The sequence below is a fragment of the Opisthocomus hoazin genome, chromosome 1 (genome assembly GCF_030867145.1).
Source record: "Opisthocomus hoazin isolate bOpiHoa1 chromosome 1, bOpiHoa1.hap1, whole genome shotgun sequence".
In the NCBI taxonomy this organism is placed as follows: Eukaryota; Metazoa; Chordata; class Aves; order Opisthocomiformes; family Opisthocomidae; genus Opisthocomus; species Opisthocomus hoazin.
The window spans coordinates 143,044,219-143,065,242 of NC_134414.1; the positions used below are offsets into that span (position 1 = coordinate 143,044,219).

The 21,024-nt window shown below is 43.0% G+C and overlaps 1 protein-coding gene across 1 annotated transcript in view; it reads right to left on the reverse strand.

The window, feature by feature from the left end:
* Nucleotides 1–3,055: 3,055 nt before the first annotated feature.
* Nucleotides 3,056–21,024, reverse strand: part of ST8SIA1 (ST8 alpha-N-acetyl-neuraminide alpha-2,8-sialyltransferase 1) — a 145,185-nt gene continuing 127,216 nt past the window's right edge. The window contains exon 5 of the mRNA XM_075439669.1: nt 3,056–19,176. Within this exon, the coding sequence (XP_075295784.1) occupies nt 18,690–19,176 (487 nt within the window). The 3' untranslated portion in view covers nt 3,056–18,689. The remainder of the gene's footprint in view (nt 19,177–21,024) is intronic.

A 21,024-nucleotide genomic window follows, 5' to 3' on the forward strand; every position in this document is an offset into this window, starting at 1 on the left:
AACAAACTGTTTCAAGAAGCAGTAAAAGTGTAAATGGGAGAAAACTACAGGGACAAAATCACCCATAAAGTTCTATTATGAGTATATTACATTTGTATTATTACACAATATTATTTGTATTCTGGTTTCACCTAAAGATTCTGGATGTTGTAATACTATCAGGATAAATGTAAGCGAAGGGAAAAATTCTAAAGGTAGGAAACAGAGGCACCTCTTCATCGCCGGCGGTAAGAATTCAACATGGACCTTCTGAAGCCCAAAGAGGTGCCCTGCTAATAAAGAAAAGAATAAGCACTTCAAGGGCGTAGCTCATCTGATCGGGTTTAGGACAGTCACCGCATCCAAGAGACGCCTTTTGCTCCTCACTGACTCCAACTGGGCCACCCCAGAGGCCACAACAGGTGAGCTGGTGAGGGTGCTCAAACCTGGGAGAACTCACAGTGCAGCATGAGGATCAAAATCAGTCTTACTTGCCTTCACTTCCTTAACAGCCCCATAGGCTTGTGGCTGCCTGTTCTGGTTTGCTCGCTCTCTCTCCTATTTCTGTCTGAAGACCTGAGTAGACACCGTGTCAGAGCAGAGCGTGCCCTGACAAAACGCTGCTAAGCTTTGGCATTAACACTTAGCTAGGATTCAGGACCTGCTTAAAGGTGGATACCTGTAGAAGTACCTGTGAAAGTTTCCATAGAAACACTCAGTGGATTACACCAAGCTAAGGCATTTACTCCAGCTTTTTAGTTATTCTTCCTCCCTCTCCAACAAGTATTCAAAATCTCTAATATAAATGTATGGGGAAATGTACATAAAATTATATAAAGAACTACATTCAAAGCACAGTAAATCAAGAGGCCAAGCACCTCAAAATTAGAAATGCAAGAATGAAGTTTGTCTGTGCAACGTTCAGCTCCTTCCACTTCCCTTGGGCACCTGTATTGTGAGTTACAAACTATTTTGGGGTTTTTTTGAACAGGAATCTCTTCTTTGTACACTGAATAAACAGCTATTTATACTTCTTCTTTATTCAGCGCAGTTTCCCTGAGCTTTTAGAGCTCATACCATCGAAATATGCAGGGATGAAAAAGAATTTGCTTCCTCCAGGGTACTTTTGTGGCATTTTTCCGTACAGCGTCTGTCTCAGTCTGCCAAATACCTTTAATGCAAGGCGGCAGTTCTAGCAATGCCTGTAGGGCTCCGCGTGGGGAGCTGAAAGGACACGAAGCCTGTGACCACCGGGGCGGGGGGGGGGGGGGGGGGGGGGGGGGTGTGCGCACCGCAAACGGCAGCAGGACTCAGAAGGGAGATAAAGGTTGGAGACCAGAAAGAAGTGGGAAGGAGCAAGAGGTAGGAGGTGAAATGGAGGAAAAGAAGGCAAAATACGGTGTACTCTAAAAATTGGGAAAGATAAAAGGTTTGAGCAGGGTTGGCCAGAGCAGATGGGAGCAGGAAGGTATCTGAAAGGCAAAGGGCAAGCCAGCCCCCACCCACCGGAGCCCCAGCCCCATGGAAACCTGAAGGGAGGACCCTCCGTCCCCCCCCGGTCCCAGCCACCCTGGCACTGTTCCACCAGCCTGTACTGTCTGCTGCCTGCAGAGGAGATACACACCTGTACACCACGTGGTTGTCCCTCTCCCTGTTGGTCTGGAGCAGAAGAAAATTTGGACTTGCAAAAGGAAACAGTGAGGTCCTTGGACTGTTGAACAGCCCCACTGCAGAAACAGCAGCAGTCTCAGCAGGTAATTTGTTTCCAAGTAGCTGGGCCAATGGTATCAAAAGAAGTGCTCTTACATGAGTCCATCTGCAATGGAAGAGAGATTTAGGAACACATGCTGCCCTCTCTTGTAATGACACTGGCTCAACAAGTGGCTGTTGCCTCTCATCATTTCACTGTTTACCTTTGGGAGGAGCATGGCTCTGCTACCTCTCACCCTCCCAGCAGGAAGCTGAAGAGCACCATGAGCTGCCCCTGTAGACTTCTTTCTTTCAAGCTGAACAAAGGTGCAACTGCCCCTGCTTTCTTTGAGTGTCCTGTGCTCCCACCCCATGGCCATACCACCTTTCTCTGGAGTCACTCTAATTTTTTCTGTGTCTCTGTCATACCAGGGCATCCAATATCAGATTTAGTACTCCAGATGCAGACTCACAATTACCTCACATGGGAAAAATCCCCTACCTCATCCTCCTGGCAACACTGCGCAGTTGGCAGTTGCCATTGCAAGCACATGCTGTTGACTTCACGTTCAACCTGCTGTCCACCAGAGTCCAGGCCCTCTTGCTACCAAAGGCTGTACCCTACCCCAACGGAGTCTGTCCCACGTGAAAAACTTTGCACTTGGTCTTTTCCTATCAGCCATGAACTTTGCTGATCACTGATATTGCCAACAATTATTTATTCAGACAGTTAATAATTCCAAGAGCTAAACCACATTTGACAGGCCACATGCAATCTAAGCCAACAGTGCCATGTCACTCAACGAATCTAAGGCCATACCACTGTCAGTCATGATTTCCTTTCATTGTCATGTTTTTGTCACTCTTACCCTGTCCCCAGACATGGCTGGTATTTTGCCAAAGGTGGTTTCTCTCATTGAGCATTTGTCAGCAGCCAGCAAGTGTTCGCAATGGCAACAAAGGTAGATTTGGAGATGGGGAGTGTGAGGACAGCAGGTGGTCAACACCGAATGGCAAAGCACCCGATCTACCATAGATGGATTATCAGATTTTTTTTTAAATTGCTTTTGTTAACAATACACGTTCAAACTGTTGAAGCCTCCGAATTAAATCTTGTTTTTAATAACCTGAATGAAACAATTTTTGAGAGATCTAGATTCTAAAAGGAACTCTGAAAAACACATTAACCCAAGACAAAAACACCCAGTTATGGCACAGGATTGTGAAAGAGATTGTGATAGAACTATTTTGAACTTTGTGTTGTCTCTCCCATGCATATTTTCTGTCTCATCTCCTTATTCTAAAACACTACATTCGCTTGATTTTCAAGTACTTTGATTTATTTAAAAATACTTCTTTTTAAATTTAAACACCACACACAGAGTCTGATGATGATTTGGCATACACAGTGGTATTTTATTTTTAGTATCATGACAGATCTTTTCTAAAACAGGGATTCTGAATAGCTATTCCTCATCATCTATAAAGTTTTTTTTGTAGTAAGCCTGCATAACACAGTAAAAGTAAATTCCCTTTCTTGGGAAAGTACTCTGTCTTATGAAATATTTTTGTGTAATACCATGGGCATAGATTAATTTCAGCAGGTACATTTTTAAGTATCAACAGTTTTAATTCTAAATAGCGAACACCAAGTTCCAAAAATCTATGCATATCTCCTGCCTGAAAATCATCTGGAATCTTGTTTGCCACACTGAATTTGCTTTGGCAATATATACATGTGTTTGACTCTTTTTTAACCAGTTTGCAAGTTGTCTACATTGCTGGTACTGATTAAGAAAACTCTGTTTTTTAACTCATTTATGGATACATAATAAAGGAAAAGTACAAAGTAGATGAACTGAGAGATCAAATTCTTGAAAATACTACAGGGATCTTTTTGAGAACTGGATCAAATTGGGTCAACAGGGACTAAAACACATTACAGTCCTCTCCGTATTAAATGCCTACAAAATAAAAGGAGTCTGTAGGAGAATGGCCCAGAGCCAATGAGTCCATCTTACAGTATCTTTCAAGGTAATGAAATTAATTTTTCTTCTTTAGAAAAGAACCTTTTCACAGAAAGTAATTGTGTCCTAATATTTTTTCTGAAAAATGTCCGAATGGATAGGGTTTCCATTTAAATCTCTGTTTAGTCATAAGTCTAATTTAGGTATCTTAAGCCTTCTCATCAAAACCCAGGATGTATACAGAAATTAAATAGAAAATTTACATTAAAGAATATACAAAGACAAAAAAATGTTCTAATTCCAAATTTTAGTGTCAGTTGCTAACCCCACCAGACTTGCAGATCTTGAGCTTGTCAGGGAAGAGGCTAAAAGCTGGAGATGAGTAAGGTCTGATTTGACAACCACTGAAAACAGGGAAGAGAAACCTCATAATTTAATATCCATAGGATTCAAACCCTTCTGTCTCAGAAATAAAGAAGCAGGACCAGAAACACTGCAGGGAAGAGCAACAGGGATAGTCACAGTTACTGGATGCCTTTCATTAAAAACAATAACTAAATAGGCTAGGGAGTCTTAGTCTAGGGGAGAGAAGATTAAAGGCATTTGGCTTGATAGATGAAGAAAAAGCTGCAGTCCATGATGGGCAATTAATTACCACACTGAGTGGGCAATTTAGGTGTGTTCCTGCGTTGTTCTGGGAAGGCAAAAATGCACATGTTCAGCCCCAGTTTAATTCTCAGAAGAACACTGTAGGTAAGTTTGTCTCACTGACCAAGCTGAAAAAAAAAGGAACTGAGTAAGCAGAACAACCAGAAATATCAGATGAGGACAACAGATGTAAATCTTCACATGACAACAGACTATACAGGGCAACGTAAAGAGGAAGAGGAAATGACCTTGATTTTTTTTGGACGTACTGAGTTACAGAATGGGGAAAAGAGAAGAAAAAGAAGCCCCACACATACTATTTTCATTACTGAAAATGGATATATTTATTTGTTAAGATAATTAAATCCAAATGATAAATAACATAATAGTCACCTTTGAAAAATTCCATTAAAATTAAACAAAACAATGAGCCTATCCCTTCTGATCATGCTCATTAAGACTCCTCAGCTATGAAAAAAGGCATGGACTACTACAAAATTGAGATTTGTTTGTGTTCACTTGCACGAATTTTATAAATGAGACTTCCCTTATAAAAATCACAGGAGATGCTTGTGGCATATTTTGTAAAATGCGACTAGAAAAAGACAGTAAGATACTGTTAATAAATAATACATTCACTAATAAAGCAATTTTTGCTATTGAGAGACATCTACACATTCTGGGGTACAGTAACCATGAAACCACCTGAAAAAGAGGCATTTTTCAAAGGAGCACTGCACACTACTTGAAAATGAACAAATCTACTGACATAATAGAAAATACATTATTGCCGGGCAAAGAAAGATAAACCCTTAGTCCTTGTAACAGTGTTAGCCGACAGCAAACAATTGCTACATTGGAGAGAATCAGATCGAAGCCCTAATCACTCTAAACAACAACATGCTTTGAGATGTTCAACACACTCCACACAAGCACCTTTGCCCCTGCGTGTGCCAGAACGATGGCGATTCAAGGAGATGTTTATCCAAGCGCTCACATCATTCTGACACAACATCCAGCCTGCAGCACTCACACACATCATAAATGGTACACTATATATTACGTGCCAGTCACTGGAGTTAAGACAAATCCATGGAATTTTGCAACCTCAGAGGCATAACGGTTTGCTTATCTACTTTAAAACCATCTCAAGACATCAAACTACCACATTACCATCACATTTCTCAATAAACTGGGCAAGATAAGAAGGAATGCAAATCAAAGTACTAGTATTACGCAAGGGCAAAATTCACTAGCTAACACTAACATCCCACATCACACTGCTCCTTTGGAAATATTGTGTGAACGAGCAAAAACAGCAATTATGCCCAGTTCCTAGAGAAACAGGAGACACCACGTGTCTTCTCCTGCCTGGGCTGTTGTACACCAGCATTACTATAAACCACAGACTGATCCCAAGCCACCCTGCTTTGACCATACACTGAGCTCCTCTCACACGTGTACGGTATGGCATGGTTCACCACTGATTCAAGCATCACTTGCTTGAGAACACCATCAGGAGGAAGGTTTGCCCCCCTCTCACAGCCAGCCTTGCAGACAGGGTCAGGTATGAAGCAGGAGGTCTGAGATGTGCAGATGGTATGACACGGAAGGTGTGAGCAGTGACCTTGCAGCTACAGGTGGAGGCAAGAAGCAGCTAATCATGATCCTTCAAGCTCTGCTTGCCTTAAAATCACCTATTTTGTTCCCACAGCAAAACACCAGGGAGTCTGTATAACCCCAGCGATGAGCCAGCTGTGGGTTCCCCATGCCCCTGTGGCTGGGCAGGTATTCCAGGATCAACTCGTGGATAAGGGAACAAATGTCAGTCCCTCCTGAAATCGCTGACTTCTCATGAATACCTCAGTCAGGTAAACGAAAAATTCGTAATTCTGAAAAACCTTTGCCCGGTCCATTTCTGTTCCACTCAAGCTCAGAACTCCTTCCTCGAGTTGCATGCATGTCTACGCCTACAAGAAATGGGAGCGAGCTCATGGCATTTTAGGTTTCCTTCAGCTTCCAGCCATAAGCAAGCAGCAAACCACACCAAACCACAGTCACTTCTTTCCTGGCACTGGAGCAGACTATCGCTGTCCACGGGCAGGAAACACATGGCACGGCGTCACCAGTGAGCCCGACCGCTCCCCCAGCCAGTGCAGCCCTATGAGCCCACCCCAGGGAAGCTGTCTGATCTGCTGGAAAGGCAAATAGGTTTTCCCTTACAATGCTGGAATGACTTTCAGAAGAGGCTAGTTTGTTTATTACCACCAGAATGGTGAAGTTTGTTACTGGAACCTGAGTCTGGTCATGAAAAGGGAGATAGATGAACAGAGGATGTGGTTCACTGCAAAAAATGCTAGTATTATCTTGTTTCCATTTCATACGTCTTTTTTACACTACAGAGCTCAAACTAATCCAGCTCATGGACACAACACTCAAACAGAAACAGATGCAGTCTTTTACATTCATCATCATCTGCATGCCACATTTCGCAGTTCGTTATCAAAGCAATGAACCCCTCTATAAAAATATCACCGCGAGGCACCATTAATTTCCTTCATATCTGTGTTTGTTTGCTTTTCTCTTGAGCTTTCAGAAATAGCCAGGTAGAACTCGCACTGACACAGGTTAAAGCAAGGTGTCTGGTATGCATAAGAAACACCAAAGCTTACAAGTCCTTACAGGACTTCCAGCATGAAGGCAGAACTGCTGTGTCACCTTGAACCTCCACAGCTGGAGAAGGTGAAAATGACTCTACAAGAATTCATTTGCTAACTTAGATACTCCTATTTCTCCTTAAAAGAATTTTTTTAAAAAATAATCTAGGTTTCTAAATGAAAATAGGAGACATTTATATCCCATGCTCAGGGTGAAAAATCAGACTTTACAGCAAACTGTTCGCACATTTGAACTTCTTGCTCTTCACCTGTGAGTGGCTAAAACACGGCGCGAGAACACTTTGCACTGTCTTCCCTTCCACAGCCAAGGAACAAGAGTTGTGTTGCTGCTTGTGTTGATTGCTCTGGCAGTTGCATTTGAAGTTTCTTCTGCTTTTAGAAGGGCTTGGAGACTTGCTGGCTCATCCCTCAGCAGCTGCCTTGGCTCTGCGGTGGCACCAGGAGGCTGTGGTGCGGAGCCACTTGGCCAAGGCGAGCTCCCAGCACCCAGCTCTGGCAACGAGCTGCTCAGGACCAGGAAAGGCAGGCCAGGGGATGACACAACCCTGCTCCATGAGCTTCCAGCCAGGAGACTATTTCTGAGATTCAAAACTATCCCCGGCAGCAGTCAGCCAGGCTGGCTGTGCCTGAGCACCGGGCAGCCCACGCCATGTCCGGGAAGGGAGGATGCAGCAGGAAAGCAGACGGCAGCGGCTCCTGCTCAGCCCCTGGCAAGTAAGGTATGGACCACGCTGCACACCTCATCCCCAGGCTCATGTCACCTTCCACTGCCCGCTGGCTCTCCTTGTGCCCAGAGGGACTGTGAGCACCCAGCAGCCCCAGGACCACCCCAGCTCCCTGTGCCAGCCTGGCCCCACGGCTCCGCACGAGGTACAGCCCCGGCAGCACCCCTGAGCATCTCCCAAAGCCCCTCAAGAAGAGGACAAAACCACCTTTATGTAAAATTCAGACTACTGGTAAACTCTCCAGAGGAACAGAAATCTTACTAAGTGCAATTCCTGTACACTGCATGTAGTAATCATTTAGGTATTGGATGGGAATCTGAGAAGTATTCACTGAGATGCAAACAAAAGAAAAAAATGAAAAATACTAAGGTCACTGGAAAGAATACATGTGCCAACACCAAGAGGACAACTAGACTGATACTGATTTAAGTTGTTCATGTCCATGTCTCAGCTTTTAACTGCCATGAGACATAAAAGGAAAATAAAAAATACTTTGATCACCATGGTAGATACAAGCCATTATTAAGAAGGTTTATTAAAGACTCCTTGTTTTTCACTGAGGCTGAAAGCAATTTTGGAAATGAATTTATATTTTACTGATGCCTGATTGACTACGAGTGCACTAAGAGATTGCAAAGACTCAAGCTTTGACTGCGTGCAATTTAGGCTAAAACCCAAAGACACTTACAGTCAGACTGGGTTTTATGTAAGCCAGAAGAACTCTGAGTTCTCAAAGACTTTCAGTATTTCAGAGGAAGGTAATTTGTCGAGACTTCATTGTTGATCATCACACACAGTGTTATGAAAAAAAGATACTGTGCACAAGACAGGAAAAAAGCATAAGAGCAACATTTTAAGAAAACCAGCATCTGAGACCAGAATTGAGCCTTAGACAGAAATTGTAATTTAAAAAAAAAAGAGAATAAAGAAAGATTTATTCCCTGTAAAAACTGTCAGAAAAGAAAAATTGCAGTCAAATAGCAGAGGGAAAAGATCATATCATTACATCAATATTCTAACAAAATCATCTGGCAATGAGTAGAAACATTAGCAGGCATCAGATCCATCATGCACAATAAATTACTTGAGGATATCTAATTCCCAGATACAGCCAGTCAATGGTGGCTTCACACTGGTGCAAAATCCTTTTTTCATTTTCACTTGGCTAACACAATGCACTTGACAGATCGAGCAGCACATGGATCACTTCCACACAGCCTGCTGAAACAGGGACACGACTTAGCTCATGATTTGATTTCAGGCTGTAAGACCTTGGTGCAGCAGATGTTGGAAATGCAGTAGGATATCTGCCTTACAAGAACAGCCAACAAACAGCATTAAATGGTCACGCTCTCCACTTGTGGAAACAACCCAGTAACTTACGGCACAGGAACCTTTAACCAGGTAATCTGGCACTGCTTTAAAATAGCATCATTTAAAATTTTGATAAGATTAATTCCTTCAAGTTCAAGAACAGACACCCGGTTGAAATCTAGGCAATTCTATTGGTTTGACAGGAGCCAGAACAGTAAAAAGGAGCGGAGAATTTGGCTTATAAATTGAAGGGCAGGGGAGACAGACAAGAACCTTATTTTTCTCATTAAAATGCATGACTTTTCACTTTCCTATAATCTGTGCATTCCCTGAAGGTAATGTCCTTCTTGTACTACTAACAATGAGGGTGGATTTTAATATAGAAGCATAAATTCAGTAAAATAATAAGGTTTATTCATGTGCTTGTTTTCACCGTACAAAACAGATAAACCTTTGTATTTTATAAAATTTCTGTTTCTTCACTTTACTTCCCAGGCATGAGTCAACTAACTGTCAAAGCATCTCCCAGCGAGCTCAGCACAATCTCCAGCCACCTGACAGAGAAACCCCCGCAGGAAGAAAGACATCAAACATTCTGAGGTAAGCGGTAGCAGAAATAAGAAAGCTTTCTTTTTAATTCTGAGTTAATACAGTAATTAGTACTAGGAAGATGTGAAATACTGCCCGCAAGCTTGTAAATAAACCTAAAGTGGTTTATGTCTCTCTGTTCTGTTTTTCGGTTTAGAGCCTGGAGGAGAGCTCACCGTAGGGTGGAGGAGATTTTTAAACAACTTGTGAATGTGGCAGGTTTCACCCTGGTACCACAGGAACCGAGGGAAAGACAAGTGAAAGAATAAAGAACTAACAACTGTCAATAACTTTCAGTCCCAGTTGTGCAAAGCATTTAAATACCTGCTTGTATCCCTTGGTCTTTATCAGAAAGACTGTGCCATCTTGCATATTTATCTCCTTTCTGCTCTTTGGCTAGTTCTCCTGACACCATGACTAAATGGCAGTACATAAAGTGCAACAGACTTCAGAAGATCTGAACCTCCATCCTGAGTTTGTTTTTCTTTCTTTTTTGACTACATCTGGAGCACAACATTCAGTTTTTAATCTAAGGACACCACATGGATTAGGCTAAAATTGGAAGCTTTGCAGAAGTACCGACATGAGTACAAAGCCAGAAGTACAGAATAACTTGAAAACCAGGGGAAGCGGTCACATATCTCTTAGTGGGGAGTTTGTTCAGCTATTGGTGTATTTTAGAAAGAAATGGGATCTTTTTTCACATAAAAAATTTGTACTATTTTTTTTTTCACTAACTGTTTTAAAAGTAATTATTCAAGATACTAACCAGTGTTTGAGAAATAAATTTTAGGCTCTCAGCTATTTTGTTTATATTTCTAGAACTGTTTGCCTATATATGATTTAGGTAGTCTACAGAGACCTCTAAAAACGGTAAATAAGAGTTATGATTGACACTCCATTCCGTTTTCAATGCAAGGTGAAGCGCACAAAGAAAAGAAAAATCTGCTGTTTCTGCCTGCGCATGGAAGAATTCCTGGCAACGCTTACGGGTAGGAGCTTCAAGAGGACTGGATGCTGACATAACCCAATATTGGCTCAAAGGGGATTTCATTTCTGGTATAAATGAAAACACAGTTAGTGTTTTTTGGAAGTCCATGCCCTGTGCAGCATCAGGCATTCACTTTGCAGTGACCACCTCGCAGATACACGTCTCCTACTCCAATAAACTGGCTTTCGCACACAGACAGGTCTGTTTTGTAACAGGCCAAACAACGCAGCGTGACCCAACGATACACTTCGGGGCTTATTTCAAGTTATTTCAATGCCCATTGCAGTTTTCACTACATTCAAAGTCCAAGCCTTTAAAATTAGTCAACATATGATGCTCAGGGTCAAAGTCCATGTTTGAAGATCCCTCGCAGAACTCAGAAACACCACTCGGCATACAGTAGACATCCAGCAGGCAGAGCCATGGCTAAAATACCTTTCTTTATTGTCAGTGCAGCACACTCCGTATTATCTGCCAAAACTCTACAGCTGAAGAGACAGGAACCAACTCGCATTGCTGCTGGAGCCCTGCCAGCCTACTCCAAAAACAGCATTCTCCTGAAAACTGGACATCTTCTTGAAAAAAGGAGTGTTTATTCTCAGTGCACGTAGGGGTTATAAAAAAAATATTCAAGCAGCTTCTACAAAAATTAATAGATGCAGAGAAGAAAAAGAAGTCGTGATTATGGCACCCTCGCACCACACTGAGGTTCTGGTTGAAGACCTCCAAGCAGGGACTTGACTCTGGGTGTCAGTGCTTCAGGTTATACTGTTCTCATCAAAATCTCTTTTCCTCTGTGCATCTATTTTCAGCGAAACTGTTTCCTTTTCTATCAAGGTAATGACACTAACAAAGCTTCTCGCAGAATATCTAGATTCCCTAAGTTCTTGGTACGAATTTAGCTTAAAACCTATTCTGCATCTGTAATTGTTCTCTCCCAATCATCAGAAAATGATGCAACTCATGTTTGCTATGGGCCCCATCTGAGCAAAACAATTCATTGAGTACACAATTAGAAATCAACAGGAACTATTCAAAAGGTACTTCAGTGTTTTACCGAACACCAGCTTATTCATAAACCTAGAGAACAACTACTTGTGGTCTTGCTTTCTCATACTCCCTTTGGGTTCACTCTCAATAGCTAAATCCAGTCTAAGAGAAAAAAAGGTTTAACTTGGAAGGTGAAGACACCAAATAATGCAGTAAATTCCAGGCAGTCTGAGTGCTAAAGGTTCACTTGCCTTAGCGGGACCCAAACAGGATCAACATTCAGCTCAATGGAAAGCTGACCAGCTGAACAGCAGCAGGGAGCAGATGTAGATTATTTTAAGATGCGGTTTTAATGGGCCCTTCCGAGACTTGCCAGGGATCAAAAGTGCTTCAGGGCTAGAAGCAGGCTGGTCTCCAAAGGGACGAGCTGCCACTAATTCCAGTAAGCCCAACACTTCTGACTGCAAAGCAGGAGAGTGCTAACCTCGCCACGGGTAATTATCTAGGACCTGGTCTGCAACGGCACTTGCCGAATCGTACCCACGGCAGATCTAAATGGAGCCACTCTGGTGACTGCCGAGTCCCAGCAGCAGTCAACAGCCGTAACCGCCGTGCTACTGCCCCGAAGGTTCCTGCTGCCTTGTGCTCTGCCCTGCACCTCTTAGCCTTGCAGACACGGCGGGGGTGTTTTCACACTCCTGTGGAGACCTCTGTATGCAGCCTGCCTTCAGAAAAAGCAGCACGCATCACCATCTGGAGGTGCCCGTCTCTCCTGACTGCAGAGAGAAGCTACCCAACTATTTCCACTTAACCACACTTTTTCTTGTTTTCACAGCTGAAAAGACAGAGTGAGATTTGTTTTTAAGTATATGCATTAAGCTGAAGAGACTGAATACACTAGGGCTCAACCTGCTGTAATAAACACTGAAGAAAATGAATAATCAGGGAGGAATAAGTAGCTCTTTAAGTTCTCATTGTTGCCAAAGAAATATCAGCTAGGGAGGACAGGTTAAGCCTCTTGTTGGGTATTTCACTTAGGAAAACAAGTTTGCTAATATTTAACAAAAAGGCCAGCAAGTCTTTTACTAATTGTTCTGTTCAAAAGCTACCAAAAAGTCAAACATCTGATAGATTCCAAGTGACAAATTCTGGGAACTCAAGGAAACAGAAGTTACTTTACAACAATCGCTTTGAACAATGCAGCCTTCTTCCATCCTCTCTCTCTTCTCCACGATGGAATTACCAACATCTAACTGAAGTCTTACTTTCAATTTGGAGCTATTCTTGTTGGATTTATCAATGCTTTAGAAGAAAAGATGATTCAGATTGACAAAGTATATTAGCTACCTCATGGCTGATTTTTTAATCACACTTCTAACCCCAAGGAGGATGGTCCTCACAAAAGATAGAGCAGAGAGATCCTTCAAGATGACAAATACAAGTCCAGATGATCCCAGAGGGAGATCTGATGGAAACACATGACATCAGGAGCAAGTCCCATTAGGAAGGTTATAGCACACCAGGACAGCCACAGCCCCCACAGCATCCCCCTGACATGGAGGAGGGGGACTAAGCATTTCTGGACAAGGTCTGATGAATTTTGTTTACTAGAAAGTATCAGCTAACGGAAATGCCACCATATCCTTTCATGAAGGAGATAATGACTTGCAATACTAGCTGGTTAGCCCATTTTATACATATGCTGGGGCAGGGAGAGTAGCAGGACAGAAGGGAAAGAGATTTTTCATCATTCTTTGTTCCATTGTGTTTTCCTTTCTGTTTAATCAGTTTCCCCTCCTTGCAGCTTTTTACTTTGCTGCGATCCTGCAGAAAATCATCGGTAGGTCATAAGCAGTCCCTTTTTCACAGTCACTACCAGATGAAAATGTCCTACAGTTGCTTAGAACTGGGGATCTTTATCAAGCATTGCTACACTCCAATTCGTTACACCACTAATTTGATCTTCTTTTTTTCCAGCATCATCCAGCTCTTCAAGAACTGCCTCTCCTTCATAAAACCTGGACTTCTTCCAACACTTCCTATCGAGCTAAAGAAAAGAACCAAAGCAGGCAATGAATGGTGAGATGGCATTCACCTCCTCCATCATCCTCTCTTCTAGATCAAAAGCTTCCTCACTCCTGTTCTCCTTGTTAATTACAGGCAAGGATGAGCCAGCTATTAAACCAGTTTCCATGAAGATGTACAGCGGAAGGGTTTCACATAACTACCAGAGTTCAGACATTCCGTTTTAAGAAAGCAGATACTTTGCTGAGTTTCAGCTCCCAGAGAGGTGCAAACTCCGCAGTGTATGTTATGGCACCATTTTGATGAAGCTAACAAAAAGGTGAAAGTAGTCAAGTCAACAAAATGGCCAATATTTTTATATTCTGCAAAAGTTCAGCCGTAACAGAGGACTGGACCTTTGACTTTTGTAGCTGGTTTACCCCAAACCCGATATCTTCATTTCAGCAAAAACATACAGCTACAATGTTCATTAATAAGACTCCTTAGTATTATAGCAAGGTCTGTGCGAAAATGATATATGTTTTTATTGTCATGAGCACACGCACCCCTGTTCTATGATTTTAGTTTGCTGGCTTCTCTTTCACTTATCTGTTTTAGAAGGAGCTCCAAATGCTGCATAATTAACAGGAAGGAGAAGTTTTACATAGTTTTGACACAAAAGCATATACATACAAAAAAAAATTGCATCTGGAGTGATTTCAGTACTGAGTATCATCCAGGCACAGCTCTTGTAAAGGAATCTATTTTATTCTACTTACAAACTTGGGGCAACGCTTCCTATGCAGAGCAATGATTCCAGCTCTTCTGCACCTTGTCACTTCTATGATAAAATCAGTAACTACTAACAAACCTTTTGGCCAGTCTGAACTAGTTTTGATTGAAGATGAATTGCAGTAGCTTTCAACCTGACAAAGACTTGTGCAACTTCAGCTGCGCTATCAGAGAAATTCAGGGACTGGCAATGGAAATAAAGAAGCTAGAGTAGGGATTTTCACTAAAAGATAAACATTAAGATTTCACTTCACTTCAAGGAAAATGCAGCCACACAAGCAATGAGATTTGATTCAGGGCACCGCCATCAATGGACTGGAATCCAGCAACAGGTAAATGCTGGATGGATATCAGCACTCTGACCAAAGTCTGCCGTGACTGTGAGATGCTGATCTCTCATGTGTAACACTTACAGTTACACTCCTGGATTTGTTTGTGCCTGTCTTTAAGCAGAAGCATGGTCCTGCCCCATGGCGTGACCTCCCTCCTGAAGAAGGATACAACTTCAGTCCCCTGCATGCAATGCTATAATTTCACACCAGTGACCCTACATGTGGATGCTCCCACCCCTAGATTTAGACAAGGCAAGCCTCACGTTGAGCCGCAACATGGACGGAGCATATCACAGAATCACAAAATCACAGCATGTTCGGGGTTGGAAGGGACCTCTGTGGGTCATCTAGTCCAACCCTCCTGCCGAAGCAGGGTCACCTACAGCAGGCTGCACAGGACCTTGTCCAGGCAGGGCTTGAATATCTCCAGAGAAGGAGACTCCACAACCTCTCTTGGCAACTTGCTCCAGTACTCCGTCACCCTCAGAGGGAAGAAGTTCTTCCTCATGTTCAGACGGAACTTCCTAAGCTTAAGTTTGTGCCCATTGCCCCTTGTCCTGTCGCTGGGCACCACTGAAAAGAGTCTGGCCCCACTCTCGTGACACTCACCCTTAAGATATTTGTAGGCATTTATAAGGTCCCCTCTCAGCCTTCTCTTCTTCAGGCTAAACAAGCCCAGCTCCCTCAGCCTTTCCTCCAAGGAGAGATGCTCCAGTCCCCTCATCATCCTCGTAGCCCTCCGCTGGACTGTCTCCAGCAGCTCCTCATCTTTCTTGAAATGGGGAGCCCAGAACTGGATACGGTGCTCCAGATGGAGCCTCACTAGGGCAGAGTAGAGGGGGAGGAGAACCTCCCTTGGAGGTTTTACTCTACTCTACCCATATCTACTCCAAGACTTCTATCAGGCAGCTGCCACTCTCCTGTTCCCAGTGGCTTTCCTTGTTTGTTTTTCTTTTGGTGACTGCTCTTGCCACAAAACACTTGCTGTAGCTTCCTGCATCCCTTTTTATTTGCTGGGCAAAAGGCTGATCGCTGACCAGTGTGTTTGCATGGACTGACAAGTCAGGCAGCTAAAACAGATTTTGCTCTCTCAAAAGGGGCATTTATTTTCATTTCTCTTCTCTCCTCAGCTGACGATTTTCTGGAAGTTATAGAAAATTATTTATTCTTGCAGTCTTTACTTCCCTATCACATGTGGTTGTCTTTGTAAGATGCAGCTATATTCACTACACATAAACGTGAATAGAGCCAGAATTATCAATTTCTCCAACCTCATCCACATATCACACACAGCCTAGGTCTCTCCTACCCCATAATTTTTTGGAAGCTACCTCCTTGCAAACGTCAGGACTGCAGACATCAGAAGGGACCCGCAAAGCCCACAGGCTGCAGGTTCAGTCTGCCTCAGTCTTACAGAGGTGGGGAAAAGAACACCTCCAGATACCCAGGGCACTGGCTGAACATGAACAAGCCAGACATTATGAAACACCTCACTGAGTTTTCCTACAAGAATACATGTTTTTCTCTTGTTCTTCTGTTTTTTCCCCAAGACATGGAGAAAAGCATTACCAAAGGGCTGGAGAGCTGTCAGAGAGGTTCAGAACTAAATTCCCAAGTATTGGTAAAACTAAAAAAAAAATGACCAGCAGAGGCAGTTCCCCCTACTCTCCTCATTCCCTCACACCCCCAAGGAAATGCTGGCATCCTGCTGAAGCGCCATTTTAGGACACCGTATTTTGACTGTTGTTCTCACTGACAATGTGACCTTTCAAGCACTAAAAAGTGCAAAACTTGACACGTACAATAAAAACCATGCAGGCACCTCCTACAAGACAGGCAGCTCAGTAAAATTCTGCCATAAGAAGCAGTAAAGAAAATATTTTACTTTCAAGTCCTTCCTCACTGAGTACCCACATTGTAGACAAAACAAACATAATGAAAGGGAACTAATTATCAAGTGACGTCCCATCAGTTCACTGTACCTTTAACGAAATATGGACAAAGATAAAAGGGGTTACAGAAGCACATTCAGATTTTATCAGAACAATCTCTATAACGCTATTTCATCTAAACCTCCACGTTACAGTTTAGCACTGCCCTGTAATCCCATGGAATAGTGCCCACTTTATGTTCGGAATATCCATATTTAGAAAGAAGATTTTATTATGAAACACAGTTAAAAAGAAAACATGATTTTTTTTCCCAGTGTCCTACATAGATAGTTGAATCATTCATATTTAAAGAAGAGCCACGGATGTTGCCTTTTTTTTTTTAATTATATCTATATAACTTGCAGCTGGTAGTCTACAAAGAGAGACGTTGTCAACATATGATAGGACACATCCCCCAAAATACTAGCACTTTGGAGCTAAAACAGGTAGCACGGGAAGTTGTTGTGGAAACCTGATGACAGTTTTGTTGTTTCAACACTTTGACTAGAATTTCAGCTGCTAATGATGGAAGCATAAGAAAGAGACCACTAGTCTGGATTTTCAGTTAATGGTGATAACACCTTGCAGCTGAAACTGTGCTGTGGACTGAGCTGGTATTCTCTTCTTGTCCTACAGTGCTAAACCAAAGCAAACAAACAAAAAGATTTCTCATTTACACGGTGATAGGACCATCTGCTACCCAAGTAATAATGCAAAATCAAACGGTCCTTCAGGTGCTGCGCTGGCCGGAGCAGCGCCCATGCCATGCGCACACTGACATCACTCACCCACTGCGAGGAGAGAGGATGCCTTACGTACGGGCCTGCTGCTTTCTCTTTTTTCTTGCTGGCTACGCAGTTTTTCAGTGCTCCCAAAGGCTCTTTTATTTTTCAGACTATCTTTAACCAGAGACAATCTTGTGAGAAAAGTACAAGTCTTTAAGGCTAACATTACAATCCAAGCAGAAGAGCTAGTCACACAAAGAGAAAGGGTTTTCGAAGCTTCAACTCATTTTAAATGACACTTACATTCATTTCTGCAGTTTTTCTGCTACAAGCAAATGAACAACCTCATTCTGCATTCCACTGAACACCTCAAATCCCCTTTACAGTCAATGAACATCTGGAGTCCAAATGAATACAGAATTAATCCCCAAGGCTGGACAGCAAAACAGGTCAAGAACCATCCCTGCTACAAAAGTCACTGTGGAAATCTTGCAGCAGGTCAGCTGAAACCAGGCTGCACTTCACTACTGGTTTTGTAACACAAGTTTATTTTCAGACCAATTTCCCTTAACCAGCTCTTGCCCACGGTACAGCATTAGCATAGCTACAAGGGCAGTGACCTAAACTATCCTGACAGAACCGGCAGCAAGTAGGTGCACCCATAATCAGCAGCAGGGCACTCCTAGGACATTCTTCTAACCAGATTCTTAGCACCCTTCACTCTCCCAACAGTCTCTGGAGAAGCTGACGGTACTCGATTCCTGGGGCTTTTAAGCCTTTCCTTTTCCTTCCATTGTGAGGAATAAAAAAGAAAAAGAAATTAAAAAACAGAAAATGGAAAGAAACAAAGCAAGTCAACAACACTCACATGCTCTCCTACGCACACACACCCCCACACAGAGGAAAAGAAAAAGAGGAAAAAGGAAAGTTGTACGAGGTGCCAATCTGGAATGAAATGGATTTTTGAATGGACAGTCATATTTGGCACTGTCAGCAAAAGCTTGTGGGTGGCCCTGTGTCTCTCTGAGCCTTAATGCCCTTTTTACATCGGTCATTTAAAAATGTCCCCCGGAAAGTTCAGCTGTGCTGCTTCTGACATTGTTTTCACAATGCTGCTGAATGGACTCGATGGAGAGATTCACCTTCCCTCACCCCAGTTCCATAAAGCACTATACGTTAAGGCCGTATTCCATTTGGCCTTCAAGTAGCGTTTTTATGGTCCATGCAGATCCACGATTATTTTCCCTTTAAAAAGAATCAACGGAAAACTGAACTCTCTGTTGGAGAGCATGGAAATTAGAAACTACTGGATCTCCCAGACCGACTCCTACAATCCTCAGGCAGAAGACTGGATTAAAGGGTCCTCACATGGTTCTAGCTGCATTCTCAGTACACCACTTTTATGAAGAAACCAGAGCTGTAGAAATTCCTCCGGCATGGCGTGGAATCCAGAATCAGGCAAGACGTTGTCATAGTAATGATGGCTAATAAACTTCCCATGCAGGTCCACCGAGAATGGCCAGAAGCCATAAATTGTTACTTCTTCGCACAGGCCAAGGGCAGCACTGACTAGGAAAAGTCCTGTGGAAAGCCGTTTGGCATGGATACCTTTGCTCTTCCAGAACTTGCCAATGTCACGTAGGAAATTGGGGTTGGCGAAAAGGACCGCCTGTTTGGCACCGAAGTCCTCCAGGGTGTAATAGACACGGAGGGAGGGTCCCGTCCCTGTCTTCATCGAGAAGGCTGGCATGTAGATGTAGCTGTGGTTATACACCTTCACACTGTCCACAAACGCTTTTCGAGACCACAGCAGATTCTGGAACCTGTAAAACAACGGAGAAAAAGAAGTTGGCCATACATAGGTTTTCGCAGTCATTTAAAAACCAAGCTAAAAGCTGCGCTTCACACACATATTTACCATTACCTGCACACCTTTCTCAAGCCCAGAGAAAGTCCAGACAAACTTCTGACTTTCTGACACTGCCTCTCTTCTAAAAACATTAGCCTGAATAGACAGTGGAAAACTATCTGGCATCCTGCTAACTCCAAAACCCAAACCCTTTATGATTTCATCTTTTCAAAAATCCTGAATCAACACTGACAGTTTTCCTGAAAATCAGTCATTTTTAGTGACATTTTCCTTTCTGTCCAAAAAACAACTTCTATTTTCAGGCACAGGAATCGTTAAAAGAAATTTTAAAGTCCGTGTTGTTCTTGTTTCTTAGAGGAGTACAAAAAAGAATCCAAGTTACATGCTGAACAAGCAACATCGAGAAATACTTAAATAGAAACCTAAATACTTAAATAAAACTTCTAAAACTTGTAACAATTGTTTTTGTTATGCCTGTATAGTGATTTAGGTTGCGCTACCATAGCAGCTGATTCTCGTTCTGGAACGGAGAGAAATCTCAAAGAACATACTTTGTTACGAACATGTAAACCAGAAATCAATTAATTGTTTAGGATAAGTGGCACCACAAAAATTTAGCAACAAGTACCAAACTATTCAAAGCTGGTGTTTAAGACAACACAATTTATATACTGGGTAGGTTTCAAAGCAGCTGGTATTTGTAGCATGCAAGTTAAAGGAGCGACTAGTTGGCAGCTGTAAGGAGGGCAATGTACATGTACAGATTATTTCTCTAATATGATAGTCTTCTCATCTCTTGATATAAAAACTACATCAGGTTACAACCTGTTAAAATGCCAATACCTATTTGCTGATGTCTGTTTTATCCCTGGTGTTAGACTGCTATGCTAGTCCAAATTCCTATGCTAGGCCTGGTGAGGCTTCATCTGGAGTACTGTGTCCAGTTCTGGGCTCCCCAGTTCAAGAAAGATGAAGAGCTACTGGAGAGAGTCCAGCGGAGGGCTACGAGGATGGTGAGGGGACTGGAGCATCTCCCCTACGAGGAGAGGTTGAGGGAACTGGGCTTGTTCAGCCTGAAGAAGAGAAGGCTGTGAGGGGACCTTATAAATGCCTACAAATATCTGAAGGGTGGGTGTCAGGAGGATGGGGACAAGCTCTTTTCAGTGGTGCCCAGTGACAGGACAAGGGGCAATGGGCACAAACTGAGGCACAGGAAGTTCCGTCTGAACATGAGGAGGAACTTCTTCCCTCTGAGGGTGACGGAGCACTGGAACAGGCTGCCCAGGGAGGTTGTGGAGTCTCCTTCTCTGGAGATATTCAAGACCCGCCTGGACGGGGTCCTGTGCGGCCTGCTGTAGGTGACCCTGCTTTGGCAGGGGGGTTGGACTAGATGACCCACAGAGGTCCCTTCCAACCCCTACCATTCTGTGATTCTGTGATTCTGTGATTCTGTGAAAACCAGTATTCTGTCACAAGTACAACCTCTCCTTGCCATCTGCTCCTGGACATGCCAAGATGAGTGAGACATCTGGCAGGAGATCCTAGGCCATTCCCACACACCAAAACCTGCGCTGGTGTTTGACCTGTCCTGTCACCCGACACTACGCAAATCACATCTCAGTAACATATTAAAGTATCATTGGACGTAACCCACACGAAGGTCAACCAGAGCTATGGGTAACATCCATTGCCTAAACCACAAACTTGCAAACAGAAGCACTTGCTGTCCTGGGGTGCAGACTGCACTGGAGGATATTTCTGCATAGGAAAGTACCAATGACTTACTCTCGATAATCTGCTT